Below are 21,494 nucleotides of genomic sequence, written 5' to 3'. Positions count from 1 at the left end.
GGAGAAATCCTTAAATTTCTACTTATTCTCAGCAAAGTCTGGAAAAAAAGTGAGATTGAACACTGACCAGCTTTACAGACCCTCTTACACAAAGATTGCAGGACCACTTTGCTGCCACTTCTAAGCTCCAGGCTGCTGTGCTGTGAATACAGGGAGGGATATTCCATGGCTTTTGAAGACAAGCCTGAAAACATGCATTACATATATTTCATACAGCAAATAAAGCATTCTTTCCCCCATAACTCCAGCAATGCAATCCAGTGCTATTAAACTCAGTGCTTACATTTGCATTTTCTCAATCCCTTTCTATCCAGAGAGCATTTCCTCTTCCCTCCAAGCACAGCTGCTTTAATCCCAAGGCCCAGAATGCAGAATTTCAGCACTGCCAGCAGGGACTGAGCCCAAGGAGCCAAAGCAGGACCTGCTGAGTCCCAGGGGTGCTGTCACTGCCTCTGCCTCAGTCTCCACAGGTGGGATTTCCCTCCCTGACTTTTGACATAATGATGATTTTTACCTTCCCTTCCAGTGCAAGCCATTCTGTGATTCTATGATGGATTTCAGGTGGGAAAGAAATGAAGGATTCAGGTCTTTTCCAGTTGGGGACTGCACCCAGCAAAGGATTTACCTGCTGATGGATCCTTTGGTACCACTGCCATAACCCATATAATTCCAAATTGTTATCTTGAGCCAAAGCCTGCAGGTCAAACTGGCCAAGGGGCTCCACATGGAAGCTCACATCATCTTTGAGTAAGTGAACATTAAAAGAAAGGAAACAGACTTTATTTTTAAGGCTGTGCTAGGCAAACATCTCTTGCAGAAAGTGAATAATAAATATGCTGTGTGCCACAGTAATGTCCGTGGGGGGAGGTAAGGAATTGCTATAAAACATAGTATTTTAACTACTACAGATGTTGCTGCTAGAATTTACAGTTTTCCCTGTGTGCTTATCTCTCCTCACCAGTTTCTGCACGTTGAATCACATTCAAACATGGGCCATTTTAAGCCATCTTTTTATTATTTTAACCTTTTTTTTTTTTTTTTTTTTGGAGCTACAATTAATTTCTTCTGTGCTATTCTATAATGTTAAATAGATTCAAGACCTGTATTTACAAACCACATGCAATCCTATTTTGGCACATGGAAATTACATTCAAATACATTCTAAATTAGTTTGTTTATCACTCCAGAATTCTAATCCAAAGGTTTTGTTTTTTAAATTTAGTTTTTATTCTGATATGTTTACAAATGAGTTTGACTCTGGAAAATAACTTAATAAACTCAGGGTTAGCTATGCAATTAGAAGGAGGCATCTGGGAACCATAAAACCTGGAAAACAATATTTACATCTTTTGTACATCCAAGATTCCACCTTTTTTTTTTCCTCCCTTAAATTCATCATTTCAAAATATTGCTGTTATTTTCGTATGAGGACAAACAGCAAGAACTCATTTTTATATCCAATGACCTCTCTCTCCAACAAGCAATTCATAGGGTAGCACTGGATAAAATGCATAAAGTAGAAGATTTCATTTAAAAAAAAAAAAAAAAAAAAGAGAAAATGAAAAATAACTGAATTAACATTGATCATGACTTTTCAACAGCATTTCTTATTATTACGGCCAGGCAACGTCTCCTGTGGGCAGTAAAGCTTTCCCATGTATTATTAGCCCTCTACAGAAAGCTATGAAAAGACACAAATCTGTTTTGTCAAAGGACAGAAGAGCATTTAGTTATAAGAGAAAGTATGGCCATAATCCATTGTGGGGTTGAAGGTGAAGAAAACAGAACCATAACACGGAGCCTTAAGAGAGTAATACCCTGCAGTTAATTGCTGAGCACCACGGCCGAGCTGCCCAGGCTGCAGGGAGAGCTCGCTCCAGGCCAGCCTGACACCTCCACAGCCTGGATTTATGGGCAGCAGCTCTGCTGCCTGGCAGCTCTGCTCCTGCTGGCTGGGAGCACCACGGCTCCTGCCTCCAGAGGCATTTTTTGGGATGCCACAAGTGGCCACACAGTGCCCTGGTGTCCCCCAGAGGTGGGAGTGCCTTGCCTGGCTGTGCTGCTTTTCCATTTGGGAAAGTTTTCCAGTATACAGAAAGAATTTTGAGTGCTTGGATGACAGAACTCGAACCCATCTCCTGGAGTGAGGGGGTTCAGCTCAGGATCTGCATGAAGTCACTCTGGCTGTCAGGTTTGTCAAACCTTTGACAAGAATTTGGTCCAAGTCAGCTGCAGTTTAAGTGTTCTGAATCAGATCCCAAAGGAAACGTGCAGCAGGTCTAAGTGAGGGTTCCTTTTGCATCCAGCCACAAGCCCTACACCCTCACTGTCCCTGCAAGGGAGGTTCAGCACTCAGCACAGGGGATAGGTAACAGCACAACAGAATTTTGCATCACTGTGAGGCTCCCTGGAGGATGGGCAGGAAAATCAGGGTTTCTACAGATAATCCTTCCTTCCTTCCAGCAGTCCCCAGAGGATAAGGACAAGGGATGCAGCTGTGCAACAGGGCAGGTAATATAATAAAGCATCAAGAATAACACAATCTCCTGCTATCTCCTAGGTATTTTGAAAACAGTTATTTTCATTTTGATTTGTATGGCCCAGAGATGTGATTCTGGTTTATGCTGCCTCCCCTCTTATCCTCTCTGCCCTGTGCCCCTTCCCCTCCTCTGTCCTGGCACTCACAGCACCTTTGCAGTCCATGGCAGGGTCTTGTGCAACATCAGGAGCAGACTGTGGTGTTAAAACAGTATTTCACCTTCCTTTAACCCTCTTCTTAAGGACACTGCAGTGCTACCACTGCCTAACAGTCCTCATGTTATCTCATTGAGCAGCAGCTCAAATGACTCCCTCCAAAACTGCACTGAGCTGTGTGATGAACAAGTCTCTTTTCCACCATGGCTTATGCTGCACTTGCAGTCTGAATTCACAGAACCACCACACCTTCCCCATTCAAATCTCTACTAAAAACTCCTTTGTTACAAGCTCAAAATAATAATAAGGGCTCTGGGTTATCCTTTCTTGTGGGTTTCCCTGTGACCTTGGCTGGCTGCTTTAACAGAAATGTTCTGCATACAAAAAAAAAAAAAAAAATGAGCCCACTGGCAATCTTTAGAAACAAATGAGCTTAGGAAAAGTCCTTTGTTCAGTCCCAGCTCCCCTCTTGCTCAGTCCCACTCGTTGTTGCTGTATAATCACCACTGTTTTTGCCATTTTCTGTTACATCAGAGATTGGAGGAAAGGGGAAGCAAAGAGACACAGCTCTGTGAAAATAACATTTTATTTTTGACATTCTCTTTCCATGTTTCCCATCCACTGCCCTGAGCTTTGTCTCCTTAAGTTGGCAACGATTCAGGAGCAGCTTGTGTCCCTGCATCCAGTGATACCTGTGCACTGTGATGGGGTGCATGGATGCTGCTAAAATAGAAATGAAGCACAATTGCTGCCTGTGCCTGGCTAGGTTAAAAAAACCACTCAAGCTAAGGTTCAGGCCCAGGTGCAACTCAGCTGCACTGGAATTTCAGCACCTTAAACCAGTGAAAAAAAGGACTTGGGGCTTATCTGTCTCTGGCACAGCACCCAAGAAATGGGGCTTGGAGGTATCTGTCCCCACTGTGGTGAGGCTGCAGCACAGCTCTGCTGTTCAGGGCTCTGCTGGCTCGTGCATTTCTGCACTGTGTTCTATTTTGTACTGTCAATATAATCCTCTGCTACCTTCTAGATATTTAATACACCGATTTCTAGTCTTGTTCAGGTCGCTCAGCAAGAAGAAATGTGCCTAAGTGAAGAGTGACAGGTGACCTTGAAAATTAAAATTTCATTAAAAAGGAAGAACACTTTACATCCTTTCTAAAAACATCTGATACTGAAGAAATAAGGGGTTTATGAGAAAAAAAAAGTTTCTATTTTAAGTTTTCCCTGAGCTTACACAAAAAGAGAAGCACAATACACCTGTGCACAGACTTGCTCCTTTTCAGTCCCTCTAAATGAGTGAGATGCTCATTCTGCACATTGTGAAGTAAAACAGAAAGTATTATGTGCAAACATTTACAGCATGAAAAGCCTTGTCACCTGGGATACTTGCTGCTTCTGAAAATTCTGATCAAAGATAAGAACCAAGACAACTCACTGTAATCAATTATGCACAGATAGTCCTCAGCCTATGTGCAATTCATAAAAATAATACTAAAAACACAACGTGGATTTACATGCAGGAATGAAATATGGACATGGTCAGAACACTAATCTTCTGATTGCTATCTGAAATTGGCAATCCTGGCAGTTTGAGCAAATCTCTGGCTAGAAATTGTTCCCTTGAAGAAATTCCCAGCAGTCCTTCAGCAGCTCCTGCTCACACTGAGGAGCTGCAGAGCCACAGCCCAGGACTGGAGGTGACAGGAGGCAGTGCTGCAACAACTGCACGTGGGTTTTGTGTCTGTGCAGGCAGAGATGATTAACCCACACCCCCAAAGCCCTCATGGTGCACAGAAAACCATCATTTGACAACCTGACTGAATTTAACAGAAGAACGGTGCCCAGCCACATCCCATGTGTAGCACAGGGTCCCCTGTATGTGCACCCCGTGTACAAGGAGTGACCAGAGGCAGTGGTCACTGCTCACCCTCCCACATGAGCCACTAAATCCAAAAGGGAAGTTGAAGATGTGTCCAGGTTTCAGGCAGGTATGAGCATGCTGGAACTGTCACAAATTCCAAATTCACACTTTTCTACATCTTTTCCACTCAGTAAAGTCAAGGAATTCATGTTGCAATATCAATCCTCTCATCAGCTTCCCACCCCTCAAAACCTGTAAAATAGTCAGATTTCCAGGTGAGGGTTTGCTCCTGTTTGCTGCAGCTGACATCCTTTCGTCACAGGTCTCACACATTTTTGCCCAGGTGAGCCCCTAAGAGTACCTGGTGACTTAATGAGCAGATCAATTACTGCTCATAAGAAAAGATACTGTCTCTTTAAAGGTTATTTGAAGGTTGATTGCTATCTTATTGCTTATATCCTGCAAATCTATTCAGCCTTATGAATGAATTTGACCTTTTTATACTTACTGGGGGAAAAAAACAGAACAGAAGTTAATTTAGAGCTCTATAATACAACACTTTTTCCCAGAGAAATGAAAGGGCATTCAAATCGATACCTGCACAATAACACTCTGATGAATGTTTGCACCCAATTTTCTCATTTTGCTAACTTGAGACTGGGCATTTTGAATAGTTCTCAAAGAACATATTCTTTATGTGCTGTGAAGTATGTGGTATTGTGTCCAAACAATGCTAGAGGATAATCATTATAGGAGTGTCACTGGGCCTGAAAAGGTCAGTTAGTTAGAAATGTCAGCTTTCAATGCAACTGTGCCGGACCTTCCCATGTAAGGATCCAATTAAAGGGACATGCCAAGGTGCATGGAAACACCATGGTGACCCAGAATAATAATAAGGGATTGTGGTAAAGCTTGATATTTTTCTTCAAAAGTAATGGATTAGCCTTTAGAATATCATCTCTTCGGTCTTACTTTGGTTTCGCAAATATCACTTCTTCTACATGTATCCAAAAAAAGGTCACTTTTTAAAATGCAAAGGTGGGGATGAAACAGCCTTACTAAAAGTAAACATTCTACAAGCAAATGGGGATAAAGTTCTGGTTTCATTATTGAATCAAAAAAGTGTCATTTTAGTAAAACTCAAAACTGGGATATTTGAGATGGATGTGGGCGATCCTTGGGGACACAGGAGGAGACAGGTCAGGGGACAGGCAGAAAGATCAGGGAGGACTTATTCTCTTGGGACATGGTGTGAGGGAAGGGAAACGGGAATGGAGTAGGAGGCATCTCTGCAATTATTATTCTCACAAATGAAGAGGTAAAACTGAGACTTAGGAAGGTACTGATCTGCATGAATGAGTAATTACAAGCAACAATATTATTTCTCCTTATTACAGCAAATGGAAATTCTTACAGCTCTGCAGATACTGTAAAGATGAGAAATTGGATATAGTAAAATTTCTTAATTAGCCTCAGGACAGCTGAAGCCACCTAATGGCACAAAAAGAGGAAAAAGAGTCCACGTCTTCCTTCTGCTCTCTGTTAGTACAATCATCTTTCTAGGGTTTCATCGAGTCTGGAACAAACTTCTTCCTGTAGCCTTATGGCTCAGCTAAGACAGACAACATGGGAATTCCACTTTGAGCTGAGATTTTAGCATTTATATTTTATTTTTGTGGTAGAGAAATTTATGTACTGTGGGTTCACACAAACCATTTGGGGTCTATTGCCTTGCTGAGACTCTGACTCCCCTGGTTGTCTCATATTATTGTGGGCAAATAGGTGGATTAATACCCAGTGATATGGGAAATCATTCACTGAGCATTAAAAGACTCAATTATTGCTGGAATTCTAAGTAATTTCTTTTTTCCACTGGCTTTGGAAGTAAAAGAGCATGTGAAGCTTCACTAACAAACATGAGCAGTGGTTATGTTAGGCTGTTTAAAATCTTCAATGCCATCCTTTGACACATACTTAGACCAAAATCAATGTGCTATTAATTAATAAGGACTTGTAAAAAAAAAAAAAAGTCGCCGAGTTTTAGCAGCAAACAACTTTCTGTCACATTTTATTAGTTGGTATCATTTTTACTAATACCTGTCTCATAGCTTCATGACTTTGAGTTCATATTATTTTCATGCTTCAATTAGAAAGAAGTTGATAGCCAGACTATCCAGGAAGGTAATGGAAAAGTCTTGTAGCAGGGCTTAGTGGTGGAATTTATAGTTAAATGAAACTTTGAAATATACTATAAAACTTCTCCTTCCTTTACGTACTTTTACTTGAGGTCTCATAAGCAGTAATATGTAGAAATGCAAAACTTAATCAGCTAAAAAATATAGCAAATCCCACATATCACTTTATGCAATGCCAGGAGAGCAGAAATATATTTTCCTAACCAGAGGAAATTAACTAGGCAACAGTCCTATATCTATAATTTAAAGCAGTAAAATATGTATGGCAGAAGCTAAAGCCACCTTAAAAGAATTCAGGGTAGCAGTATATCACAAATTAATGAAATGGAGACATTTTTAGAGCATGCAGCACTGATGATATTAAAGGGGGGACAATATTTCACCACATAGATCAGACTGATAAATACTTTTAAAATCAAGCTTTTTTCCCTGTTTAAAAGTGCAAGAGCCTGAATATCAGGGGGAAGCACATACAAACCATTAATACTGCTGATCTAATCTCAATGGAGATTAGGATTATTTTACTCTATCCCTGCCTGTAATGCTGTGATGTGGTTTACACATTAGGAAAATCTGAGTAAATCAAAAGCCAGGATTTATGGAGTCAGCACTTATATTTTTTTCATCTAAAACAGAGCTGAAAGAAACTTAAAAAGATTACTTTATATTCCATGCTGTAGCCAAGCTGGACACTACGGAATATTCAACTACCCCAGGTTTTTTAAATGCAATCAATTTACTGCTGCCAAATGTAGTAGGTTTATATACATCTGGGAAACATGCACCTACGGTGCTGATGAATTTCTCCTGACATTGCACTGATTTCAAGAGAATGTTATTTTAAATTGGCAGTAGAGAGACTGGTAGAGAAGGATAAAGCCCTGAGGATGGCTGAATCAAAGAGAATTTCAAAAGAATTTTCCTGATGGTTCTTGGATAATATCACATGTTAGCTATTTTCAAAGCCAATAGTTTCCAACACACTTCCATTTATGGTATCAATAATTAAAAAATACTTCAGTGTGAGAGGAACATACCTTACTGAGAAGAGAAATTGGAAGGCTGTATTATTATCATAAACACAGGAGATGCAAAAAGCTGTGTCTCCATGGAAAAGCTATGGAAACAGGGGTATCTTATTTGCAGCTATTGAGTGGTTACCACAAAATGTGATGTGATTGCATGTGCATGTTCAAAGTGCTACTAGAACATGATCACAGAGAAAGGGCAGATCCTCATCTCCTTTGTGCAACAAGGCCAAATTAAACTACCTCCAGCTTTGGTCCTAAACCTCAAAGACAACTGGAATAGCGTTAAGGAAATATTTTGGATCCGATTCAGAGGTAAAGCTGGGTTTAAAGAAAATTTAAATTACCAAAACTTAAATCTCATTATGTCCCACTCCCTGCCAGCATGTCCCTGCCAGCTCCTAATGAATTTTTAACATCCTTCCCCCACCCCACTGCGCACATCAGCTCTGACTCGGGCACCCTGAACTGTACAGCTGCACTCTAATTGTACCTCACATGTCAAGGGCCAAGAAGAAAGGAGTGTGGCAAGAGCATTGATAAATTTAACTTAACATTCCTCCAGCTACTCAGCAGCAAGGCAGAGCAGTGAACTCCCCTCCACATTTTACAGGGGTGTCAGTTACTTCAAAGGAATATATTTGAGCACGAGGGAGTCTGGCTTGTTCCCAGCTTATGCATCATTTGTGTCTGGCTGTTTCTGGAGATCCACAGCAAAGCAGAGACTTCCTCCAGTTTGGGGCACAGTGTGGAGCTTTCCATGCCTGCTTTATTAGGATGCTGGAAGAGGTGAACCCTGCATGTTGCATGCAAACCATGTAGTTGGAGCTGCAGCTCCAGCCATCTGTATTTCTTCCTGTTTTTTATTTTTTTTTAACTTTTGCTCAGACTTCTTTCAGTCCAGGGCACAGATTAATGGTCTATACCTGTTCAGTTTAACATACAGATATGCTTTTAAGCCCAGAGCCTGTTTAGCCAGGTGTCAGGAAGCCAAGCACACATTGCTTGGGGGTTGGAAGCCTTGTGGAGCAGGGCAAGAGGCAGTGCTGGGTCACCCTCAGTGTGGGTTCAGCACAGACAGGCAGGGGTGAGGATCAGGGAACAAGAAACAGGCACAAATTGTGACCCTTCAGTGATTCCTGGGGAATCTCACAACAGCCATGGCCATGGGGAGCAGGGTGACTGCCATGAGATAACGTGAAGGTTTCTGTGATTCCACAAAATCTCTGTAAATGTTTTAGTGCCCAAGTCTCAACAACACTTAACTTACATTAATGGCATTATTTTACCTTGAAATTAATCTCATTAACTGGCTGATCAGTTTTTTGAAATTTCAGTTTTAGTAGCACATGGAGAAGATCTGATGTACTATCTGCAATGGATCACCATCGAGTCCTGACTAAAGGTAGAAAAACTGGTTCAAGATCTTCACACACACACACAAAGAAGAGAGATGATATTCATTGTGACAGAAGTGCAAATCTCAGAGGTCACCTTTTCTTTTGAAGCCCTTTGTCTGTTCTTACAATTAAGCAGTGGGGTTTTGGTGGCCAGCACCCCTTGTGGGACACGAGGACTTTCACAGCTCTAACTAAAGCTGTGTGACCTCTGCCAAAAGCAAAGGCTGCCTGCCTGCAGCAAGGTGGAGAACAGAAACACGTCCCAGAGGATTGCCAGGTGCAACTAAACAGCTCAGCCCCTCATTTGAATCAGTAAATTAAGGGTTGACAGTGATTGTGGCTGATCTCAGCCATCATAACCGATATCACGACTTTGTAAAAGCAGACTGTCAATGTCAGATCTTAGGACTCAAAGAATTAAATATTTTAAAGTAGCAGTCTCCAAAGACAGACAAATGCCCCAAGGCTATGATTTATTTTATTTTATTTTTGTATTTGTAGGGCTGAAACTAGACCCTTTAATCCACATGCTGACATTTTCCAATCCTACTAGGAATCGAGTGCCTAACTTTTTCAACCCCTTTGAAAAATCTCAGCTTTAGGCTTTTTTGGTAAGTTTGGCCTGATCCAGCACCAAGCTTCTTTTGAAAATGCCTCTGCTGAAGGTAAAACTACAGACAGTTTATTATGTAATCACGGACAAGTATTATTTTTTCCCTATATATCCAGTTATGGTATATTTCTGGTAAAATATCAAAGGGTAAAACTTGCATTTCAGAAAAGGTATGCATTATGGAAAGCTTTCTCCCCCCTTTTAGTGCAGCATGCCTACCTACATAGTTATTGAAGATCCTTCTAATTAATTGCTGTGTTCATTTGGTAGATCACTTTATTAAAAGGAAATCTGAAACTCCAGCTACTTACTGATCACATCTATGCACAAACTCAATCCAATCAACCCTTTTACAGGGAATACTGTATCAGAAATTATGAGAAAGGTATCATAAGTTTGTTTTACAGAAAAGTCTCCTATTAAGTCATTCTGGTCCCCAGCCCTCTTTTTCTCTTATTGAAAAAGTGCCTGTGGACTTTGGTGCCCTTATCCAAGATCTGACTGTGTGCTATGATTAAGACCTTCAGAGATCTTTTTTTTTTTCCTTTTTCCTCTAGAAACAGGGAATGTTGAAGATATGGAAAATGAAAAATGTGCCATGTTTGTCCTTGAAGTTACAGTTAGAATAGTGACAATAGCTGTATCACACTGTATTGTTGCTTTTATCAGCAAGTGCCCTGAGCATACATTAACATAATTGCAAACTGCGTGAAAAGTGAACATGCAAAAATGTGATGCAATTGCCAATAGCCTCAAACATCTGTCCCAACAAAGTGTTCCTCCTCCTTATTTTCATTCTTATTATTTTAACAAGGTTAGTGAAGGAGAAACCATGTCACAGATTATATCTACATTTAGAGTGTCAGAACAATTATTGATGCAAAATTGTTATCCAAGCAAATGTGTGCCACATTTTGTTCACTTCCCATAACACCTGTTCACTCTGCTAACACATTATTACCACTTAAGGCCAGAATTCATTAGTCCCAGTTAAAGCCCACCTGAAAGCTTAATTCACACACACATCTGAAAAATGAACAAAGTTAACCAAAATATGGCACTGGTTGAGCAGGGCTTCATCTGGAGCTGGTGGGCAGCAAACTTCTGTAGCAGCTAATGGAAAGAAGGTGAGCCAGGCAAACAGGAATAAATTAAAAGGCACCCATCCTTAAGGGCTGAGATCACAGGGGAGCACAACTGAACCAACCTGCATTTCAACCTTCAAAAGTCACTCTTGCCAGAGCCCCACGCTTTCCCAATAAGAAACAAATTTTGGTTTACCTCCTCAACAGGCAAATGACAAAAGTCATTTTGAAGCAGATGGTTTAAGGCATTTTAACTCTGACCCATTTTGGGGTGCTCAGCCCTGAGCCCCTTGTGTGGAGTGTGACCATCTCCAGCTCCCCAAACTGCCCCATGTCCCACCAAGGAAAGACAAGCTTGCATTTCTGTGATACTTGAGCACACTTGGTGAATCTGAGGGCATCTGCCCTGCAGATATACCACTAACTGTAACCCCAGGAGGCTTAAAGAAATACCAGCACTCCAATTCATAGAGTAAAGGTCTGAAGAGGCAGCTCTGTGAGCGGATAACTGCCCGGGGCTTTGCCAAGCACAATATAGCTGTCACTTGTTATTAGCTGAAAGATTTTCTGGGGAACAGTATTTTTCATTTTGCATGTCAGAGACTGGGGAAAAAACACATTTAGACAAGCATCTCTTTAAGAAAAGAGAAGAGAGTGGTGCAGCAGAGCTCACTTACCAGGGCTGGTTATTGTCAGGAGGTCAAGCCGCCGTTTCTGCTGAAAAACAAATTATAAGAGGAATTGTTAAAAGGGGACTAATTTTAGTGGGTCAGCTTAGACCTGCAAAGTAAGTGTTCTGACATTTACAGCAGGATTAATTACAAGTTACATGGCTCACAGTAACTCTTTTGGAAGGGATCCACATGTACTTTATGAGGGAGAAAAACCCCCTTCCTCAGTCCTTTTAATGTGTTTTTATTTGTGCTTATAAATTGTTACTATTTCTTTTTTGGAACATATACTTGAAATGGATAGCTGGAAGCACAGATGGACCGATATATTTATAAAAGTGATTTCTGATTCCACAGGGAAGAAGACATGGAACCAGGACAAGCAACTCTAAGTTCTTTATTCATATCAATCACTGACTCAATGCCTGCATGTGATCAAACACAATTATATTGCCTTGGGGTGAACCTTTCAAAGACATGTAGGAGGATCTAGACAAACTCAGGAGTGATAAAAGGAAAGCTTCTTTTCATGCTGAGTGCAGTCAGCCCATGGATCTCGTTGCCACTGGATATCCCTCACCCCAAAAGCTTGCCAGATTGGATCATCACTGGATGTGTGTGCAGATAGCAAAATACAGGGACTTATTATGGCAAATAATCAAGTTTACAGAGAGGACTGGTTTCTGGAATGGCTGCAAACCTTCACAGGGTAAACAAACCTACACTATGAGAAAGTCAGGAAATTTTTTGGCCTGGAACAAGATATCCCATGTATCCATGTTGGTGGGGTGCATCTGAGGTTCCCTTTTCTCATAACATGTAGCCAGTGCTTTTGCCTACTCCATGTTCCCAGTTCTCTCCACTGTCTCTCTGTAGCTTGACATTTAATTCCAGGTGCTCCTGGACCATTATAATCTTTTTTCACTTTTCTGTGGCCTGAGAATTTTCTATCACAAGCAGGGTTTCCCTGTCTCATGGACAGACTGTTACTGCCCTTTCATCATAGCACTTTCCAACTTACTCTCTTCTTCCTAACTTTGCCCAACATCAGTGTGTCTAGCAGGTATTGAAGATTATACTGTCCAGTTTAATTTCTCTCTCCTAATTTGCTCAATAATGTCTGTGTTACTTTCATTTATTGTCAGCCCTATTGATCTTCCAATCTAATTCTCATCACTGCACTCACTGTATTCCCTGTGTGACAGCTGAAAGTCCTTGAGGAGGAAACATTGACTTGGTATTCCCTACCCTGAGTGCTCTTCCTTGGAAATCATGACTGATGAAACTCCTTTCCAAACCCATCATTTCCCTGTGGTAAAGCTTCTCTGGCTGAAGTGCATGGACACACTTGGTCATCCACAGAATGCACTTGAGCTGTGTTGGGCACAACAGCAAATTTGCCCTGCTGGGAAGGCAAGAGGGGTGTCAGGCTGGAAAAAATACATTTTCTGAAACTTTCCTGGCTTCAGTTCCTTACCTCTGGCACAACACAAAATATATTTGAGAGAAAATTGCTATCTGTCTTTTTCCTGAGGTGCTCCTTGTTCTCTTAACTCTGCTGCCATTCCGAGCACGACCTTAGCAGTGTGCTCGAGCACATTTGCTTTAGTTTAAAATACTGGGGCCAGTGGATGCCAAACCTTTTTCCAGGTGTGCCAGGGTAAAAGGGAGCAGAATACCCTGCTGCTGCCTTGTGTCACCTGCTCACCCCCCTCCTTTCCTGGGAGCAGCAAAGCACAGTAAGAAATCCTGTGTGTGAGCACAGGACCAACCTTCCCAGTGGGAGCTGTGAGACAAAACTTCTCCTAATGAGCTAAATTTTATATAGATCCTGCACCTTAATCCTGATTCATATGTACAAAGCTGTGAAATGCCAGAGCTTAGCCCCCACTGGGCCAAAAGCTTTGCTTACATTTCTCAGCACAACTGGAACTCCAAATGCTGTATATCTAATGAACAGCTAGAGCAGAAAATATATATCCAAAGCCTATACTCCGTGAAAGCCTCTCTACTAGGAAAAAAGGTGGAATATAAATATCCAACATCAAATAAAGTTGGGAAATGTAAAGATATGGAACAGAGAGAAAGATGTGCAGCCCAACTGGCCCCCAGTTCTGATTTGAGTCTGTTAAATGGGGTAAAAATAAACATTAAATAAAAAACCAAAATAGCTTAGCTTTGTCAGGAAAACAAAACCATATAGGACAGGGCAAACAAATGGTAAATGAAATGAAATTATTGCAAGTCAAATGTTCAGTTTGCAACATTTTTCCAGTTTGAATACTGCCTTCAGCTGACCTTGGAAAAAATAAATTAACTCCAGATCCAGGAAATCTTTGTGTCTATGTTGAACTTTAAGCTGAAGTTATTTCTCTGACTTCAAGTGGAGCAGCACTGATCTTTTGCATCTAACACCTAACTGCTGCAAGGGATTTGAAATGCCACCAGGTTCTTGGCACTGGCTCCACCCAAGGGCTCCAGGCTGGAGCTGGTGGCTCCTGCCTGCCTGGTGACAGAGGGAGGAAAAAATTCTCAGCTCTGACCTTCACTGGACCTTGAAGAGGTTTCTCTGATGTAGCTCATGGAGGGAAGTTTGTGTACACTCACCCCAGCCCTGGAGAGAAGCAAACAGCAAAGTGCATTCCAGAATCGTGCATTTAAACATGCAAAAATGCCCTAATTATGGAGACAGTCACTTTCTGGGAATTCCTGCCTGCTCTCAGATCTCGGGCTAGCTCTGCTGTTTCCAGGGCTCAGCTGGATGCAAGCAGCCTAGTAACTAGATGGATTTAAAAAAAAAAAAACAAACCAGACAGACTCACTTATGAGTAGCTATAAAACCAGCAGTATTTGAATTTAAAGAGAGAGACATTACAAATGTCACACCCATTAATAAAATAATTTCATCAGAAGAATTGTGGCTGTGGGGCTTTATATATTTGCTTTTTCTTCAGTGCTGAAAGATGCAAATTGCAGCTGTGGCCCCCCTCCAGCATGATCACCCTCTCCCTGTTTTGACAGATTTCTTGAAAGACTCAGCTCACAAGATGTCTGGCTTTTTTTGTTCTGCCTTTAGGAATTTTCCACTTCTCAAACACCTGCCCCTGCTGAGATGCTTGGGACCATCCCAATCTTCAGGCAACCTACTGTCCCAAGAATTTCTTACAGTCTGAGCACTGAGATGCAATGAGTGTCGTCCCTTGTTGGGAACGTGGTGACAGCTTCCCAGTCTGTAAGGCTGGATTTCACCCACGTTGACAAAAGGGCATTCCATGAGAGACACAAAGATGATCAGCCATAGTGTATGACAGCAAACAAAATATTCCCTGCTTCATCACAGTATCTCTGCTGCTGTAATCCTGTCTTGCCCTTAAGGGGCAGCATCTTCTTTCCCACTCTGCTGGCTGTTTGAGACCCCAAGGGCAGGAGGAGGCCCCTGGTGATTCATTCTGCTTCCCACCTGGAGCAGTTTCCATGCTGGCACTACCCAAGGCACAGTCCCTGCAGCGCACCAGGGCTCGGAGCAAACCCGCAGCAGATCGTGTTCACTTCCACAAAATTAACACAATCTTTAATTAATGCAATAAGCACTGATGAGTAATAAATCATATTAAAATACAAGGAAGGCAATTTTTTAATAAATTAAGCATTGATTCACTCAATAAATATTAATCTACTAAGCATCAAGAATTCATTACATTTTAGGAAACCAGTTGAAGAATGTCACTGGTGAGCTGGTCTGCAGTGTGCAGAATGGTCCCTGTTCACCCATAATATGCACTTACTTTTAACTAATTCCTGAATTTATCAAGTTAAACAACTTGCCTGAGTCTGGATTATTATTCCATTGCAAGATACAATTTTCTCGACACAGATTCTAGCTCACCCCTTGGATTTTTTTCCTGTTTCTTAGTAACTCCTTTTCCAAGTATCTCCTTTCTCTTCTTTGGTTTTGGAGGTCTTTAAAATATTTGCTGACTGGTGTCATTTAATTTTCACCTCAATTAACTTAGCAAGAGTTGCAAAACGGGAAAAAAATTTCAGGGGGAGTGTAAATTAACTCATTCATTTAAGTTTAGCTTATCTATGAGATGTTCTTTCACACTTTGCTCTCTGCAGAGTTCCTCCAACCTTTTATATAGATGTGGGATGTGCTGCACTTGCTTTGACTCTTATCTACAGATTAGCAAAAGAGAAGGGAAAAAAAGCCAGATGCAAAGATGCCCCACGAGACTGATACGGAGCTGTTTCTGTAGCAACCGATGATTTTCTTCTCATGTAAGAATGAGCCTCGTCATATCTAATTCTGAATGTATCTGGGCCTTACTTGCCAGCCAAAGCTGTGTCAAGTATTAAGTCAATATAGTCAGAAAGAGTGATAAAAAAGCAATTATAAAGTCATCTTCCTACTACTCCTCCAGCCATGATCCAAAAAATATCCTCATCCCTGCCTTCTGTCCCAGCACATCATCCCCACAGCCCCAACACCCAGCAGTGCAGGTAATGGATGGAGCTGGCAGCAGCTGCTCAGGGATCTATTGCACGCATGATGCAGAAGCTCCTTCAGCTTCCCAGGAACCAGCAGAGGTTTTTCTCAACAGTAAGGCCATCTATTCCTGCCTTGCTCTGAGTGTCCATACAAAACTCCTAAGCCCAGAGCTGAGATCAGCTTCAGCTCTAGAGAGCTGCTGTTGGGTTTGTGCCTTTCATTCTGTGCAGTTTTTGCTGCAGTGAACCCAAAACCAGGCTGCTCACTCACTAACAGCTCCTGCCACAGCCCCCTCACACAAAGCTGGAATTGTCTCTCTGGGACCCCTCAAGGACTTTGTCTTCCAAAATGTTTTTTACCCAGCCTGGTCTCTGCTATTGATTTCTTTACCCTAATTTGAGTGTGCTTTGAACACGTGTCTGTCCCTCACCACCTCCAACTTACTGTGCAGGGAGTTTAAGATTGAAATGAAGTCCACTATGTTATTTATTTTTCCTGGAAACTTTGCCACAAGTTGTCACTAATAGCACCTTTTCTTTTTGACTTCAAAACTAGTGTTTCTTTTCTGTAAACTGTGTTGACACAAGAGTAATTGAAAGCAGTGTATGTTATCACAAATAAAGCTGAGGATGTACTGAAGGGTGCATTTCACATTTCTGTGGCCTTTACGATTGCCACACTCTGTAATGTCAATGCTTGGGAAACCTGTCCTTTCACATTGTGGCATGAAGGAACCCAGGAGTTCAGAAAGGATCAGAGGGATCCCAAGTGTGCAACTTGGCACAGGTGGGTGGCTGCCCACAGGCACCACCATGGTTTGCATTGGAGGCAAAACCTGCAGGAGGGGGAGGTTAAAGGCTCTACCCCATCCTTCCTTGTTGCCACCTGTTGTTGGACAGGTTAAGAATTACTCAGGGCTGATCAACACCTGGATAAATTTTCTAATGAAGGCTTCAACGTAAGCATTCATGTCTTGCTCAAATGCAAGTTTCACTACTTGTGCCTCCTTCCCTTCAGAGTGCAAGAGTTACCTCCAAAGAGAAACTCTTGATTTAAGTAATGACACAAAAAACTACTAATACAAATCCTGTAAAAATGGATAATTCAATTATTTAAAGTTGTCTTTTTTTCCCCCACATGATGCTGAGCAATAATCTTTTCTTTCCATGCTGAAATCACAGGCTTTTGTTCACATAATGAAACAAGATCTCACATTTTGTACTTCCTTTATGATTAGCTGCTAAAGTTTCCTGGTATAATGATAAAATGAACCAGTCAGCTTGTTGACACTTGACTGGGATTTTAGCAAATTGCATCTGCTGTAGCCTACCCTGTAGAATCAATTATTGATAATATAGGTGTGGAAGAACATTTATAAAGTGGTTTGGGATATGTTATCGCTCATGCTAAGAACTATAATGAGCATTTTAAACCATTTTGACAGTGACCTCTGCAGATATTTGATCACTGCAATATGTGGTGACTCGATTCTGGTTTAGAAACAAAACCAAGTCCAAATAATGACAGACAGTGCCAAACCTTTAAGCTACTTTACTCATTCTTCCAGTGCATGTACTCTCTTGCTTAATATCTGACACTTGCCTATTTCTTTTCCAAAAGCAGTGATCCATGGTACCTTCCTACTTTCCCAAAGCACTGCCAAACAAGTAGCTGAGACTTCTTCCCCCTTGAACTGTTTGTCTCAGGAACAGAAGATCCACACATAATGCTCTCACAGCCCTGTTGTGCTCCAAAACTGTATAGAATGAACATTAATACAACAAAGGGTAAGAAAAGGAGGAGAAGCCTTTCTTTAGCACACAGTCAGTATAACCTGTGGTAATAGTAGAAGTCCCCTGGTGAGCAGATTCCACCAGAAGCTGTAGATCATGGCCCAAGCCATGGGAGGCTGAGCTCCCACTGACAATGGGCACTCTCAGCTTTATGGGCCCCACACATTCATGGTCTCTTCCACATATTCTGGAGTGACATTTACTGGTGCTTCATCTATATGCCTTATTAATACACACAGCACTCATGAAGTAGTTATCAGACTCATAGTTAACCAGTAGAAGTCCAAAAAGAGGCACCTCTGTGTTCACTGTAGTATTAACAATCAAAATGGTAATGCCATCTCATCTGGAAAGTGAGGCAGGAGGAAGGAGCTGCTTTGGAATGATCTGGTCCTTAACTTTGCCAATAAAAGTTATGACAGCAGAAAGCCACTTCTGACTGAGGGAAAAGAAAATTATGTAGCCAACACCTTTGTTCTGCTCCTTCCCAAAATCTCTGGGCCTGCAAGAAATGAGGAAGAGAAGAGGTCCATTTCTCCGTGGTCTGACCCCACATCCACATTGGGATAAAGCCTTTTTTTAGCTGCACTAAAAAAAAATAAAAAAGGTGGCTTGGGCATGTTTTAAACATACTTACATAGCAAGGGTTCAGAATGTACATTCCACAATTTAACTCAGCACTCCAAGGGGTTTGTTTTGGTGAAACACTGCCATGCAGGTTTTTCACAGTTTCTTGTATTACTATGCAAATTGCAGAGCTGTGGTTATAATCCTGTGCTTGTGACATCAATTACTTAATGCCTATAGAGATTATTGTAATGCCACAAACAACGGATTATGTTTTAAAGTACATAGTAAGCAGCAGGAGCTAATAAACTCTTCTATTTAAGATTTATTTATTTTGAAAAATAGAGTAAACAAGGGCAGGAAAACCTGCACAGACCTCACACAGTGCCATTAACAACCAAAATCTATCCATGACACAGATCCCTTTAGGCACTGCCTTGCCATTCTTTAGCTGTGATTCCTTACATTAAGTTTTAGCAAGGAAAGGGACAGCATTTGTGAAGGCAATTATGAACTTTGAAAGTTCACCATTTGTTGGGGGGGCCGGGGGAGAGAAGCAACAGTGTTCAATGAATGTTTAATTAGAAACAAAGCATATCTACCTATAGCAGTAATGGGATATTGACTGACCAGCCATTGTTTATGGGCTGGTTTAGATAACAGACAGGACAGATTAACCCCCAATATAGGCAATTTTTAAACTAAACATGCAATTGCAGGAGCCTGTAATTACATCATAAGGGAGACACAAATCCAGGGGTTCCTGTCTCTACTCTGGCCCATCTGGACCTTGAAATTGAGCTCTGAACCCACAGATCATTTTCCCCAAACATTCTTTTGCTGTCTGTACCTAAGTAAATACTTATTCAAATTGGGATTTAAGTTCCAAAATTCATGTCTGACCTAGGCAACTTAGCTACCAGTTAGTAGTTTAGTAGCAGTTTTCTATTCTTTCCATGTCAACTAATACTAAGTTTGATAAACTGTCTTCATTCCAGAATAGCCAGGACACTGGTGGGGAGAAGACTGACTTAGGTTCAAAGGCATCACTGGTGTGGAAAGAAAGGGAATTGTAGGATAAGAGGTAAAAAACCACCACCTAGTATTCCAAAGATGTTAGGAAAACTTCTGAAACACGAGAACTTTTCACTGGAAGAGTGACTGACTCCAGCCCTCCCAGCTCTGCTCAGGCACCACTACAGCCAAAGACTTTTCTGCAATAGGGACAGGCAGGAGGGAAGGGGGAATCACTGTGTTTTCACATTTAAACTAGGAGGATTGTTGAAAATCCCTCCCCAACCCCTATATTGTGTAATGTCTCTTAATTACGGTATATAACTCAAGGCAATATGATAAAAATTGCAGCAAAAAGCCAAATTAGAATCTATTATGTATGGACAAATATATAAATTTATATGTCCAACTATTTTGGTCTCATCTAATTTCAAGCTTTTCATCTAATTTCAGTTTGAGTCTGTTTCCTTTCACAATCCATGGCAGTGAGTTTGTTTTTCTATTGCTCAAAATTATTTTTTTTTTCCAAACCAGACCACTGCTTGTCATATTCACTTCAACAAATGAATCAGAGCATCCCAATCTTTATTCTCCCCAAACCTGCCTATTTAATTACAGCCCATGACAGCACTGTCTGGAGAAGTCAAATGGCACAAATGAGCGTGGGCTCTTCTGAAGGTAAAAGGAACAATCTGACTTTCCAAACAGACCCATCACTTTCTCATTTGTTCCTGAAGTGATGTCGTTGTGCTTTCCTATGAAATGTGCTAAAATCATTACTAATTCCTGCAGCTGAGCATCTCGAGCCACTGAACTGGTGGAACAAGGCACATTCAGGCTGCAGCTGCTATCAAAATTCCCAAGGACTGCCAGGACAGCTCTGGGACTCCCTACAGCCACTCCCAGGGTCACTCTGCCTTTGTACACTACCTGGTGTAATTCATGTTTAATCAATAGGTGGTGTCTCTAGAATTGTTAATAAAAAAGTCAAATGGAGGCTACTGGAGCCAAAGCAGCATTTCACTCTATACATCTCGATTGGGACAGTTTTATTTTAGTTTTTAAATTTGGCATTTTAAACCCAAATCCTTCACCCAGGTGCTTTAAACTGTGAAAACCATTCCAGGGGAATTTTTATTCACAGCAGTTGGAGAGCGTTATATATGTTGTAAATAATATGTTATGTTATATTAAAGGAGAAAATAAGAGTTTAGTTCATCAAAATCACCGAGCTGAGTTAGTTTGCCTGAGAGTAGCCTCGAATTGAGACCATCCATCTCAGCTAAGAAAATGAGGCCATCCAGATATTACAAGTTTGCTCCTCTCCTCAGTCCATGTCAGTTTATTCTGACTAATAAAATAGGGGACAACATTTGTCCTGTCAGCTGAACAGAGATAAGAGGTCTGAAATCCTCATTTCATTAGCCTCATTGCTAAGTGGTTCAAATTATCTCTCTTTTACAGTTGTTCTATAAGCAATTCTCTGGGACCTGCTACCTGATGTATATCTAATGGTGGTTAAAAAACCCAGAGCACATTTGTGAAAAATCTGGTGATGGCAAACTGGGAACTACTTTGTGCATGAGTGAGGACCTGGTGGAAGAGAGGAGGGAACCAAATGCCCTATTAACCAATTTTAACATGAAACTGCTCATTTTTTGCATCACAAATGTGGAGATGTTTCAGGGTTCAGTCCAGCCAAAGGCTGAGTTTCCCCAGCTCCCCCTGGTGAGACAATCACTGAGGGCCCCTCAGAACCAGATCAGACAGAAGCTGAGATTTGCTCCCGTGTAAAAAACATTTAACCAAGGATGTGGTAACTCTGTCATGAGATGTCCTTTTGGCTGCACAGAAAATATGTTTCTCTGGGTAATTTGAAATGTGGATGTTTATCTATGATTTGTGAGTCACTATGAAGTTTCCAATTTTTTTAGAAATAGATAGTTCTGTGTTTTAGTTGCTACCATGGCCCTTATTTACATTCTTCCATTTTTAGAAGAAATCCCAACATCCATTCTGCATTAACCTTAAAAATTAATTATCTAGATGTTTACAACAACATTTACACACTGTTATGAAAAGCA

At 41.2% G+C, this 21,494-nt stretch overlaps 1 protein-coding gene across 4 annotated transcripts in view; it reads right to left on the bottom strand.

Moving 5' to 3' along the window:
* BEND5 (BEN domain containing 5) overlaps window positions 1-21,494 on the bottom strand; it is a 547,523-nt gene that overhangs the window by 398,521 nt on the left and 127,508 nt on the right. For 2 of the 4 annotated variants that reach the window (XM_033067189.2, XM_033067187.2), the window contains exon 3: window positions 11,554-11,590. In XM_033067189.2, the coding sequence (XP_032923080.1) occupies window positions 11,554-11,590 (37 nt within the window). Of the gene's footprint in view, window positions 1-11,553; window positions 11,594-21,494 lie in introns of all 4 variants that reach the window. The other 2 variants (XM_033067188.1, XM_033067185.2) reach the window with 1 other exon arrangement.

Source organism: Catharus ustulatus, chromosome 9 (genome assembly GCF_009819885.2).
Source record: "Catharus ustulatus isolate bCatUst1 chromosome 9, bCatUst1.pri.v2, whole genome shotgun sequence".
NCBI classification, from domain to species: Eukaryota; Metazoa; Chordata; class Aves; order Passeriformes; family Turdidae; genus Catharus; species Catharus ustulatus.
Note: the sequence above shows the minus strand (reverse complement) of the source record. Positions and strands in the feature narration are given on the sequence as shown.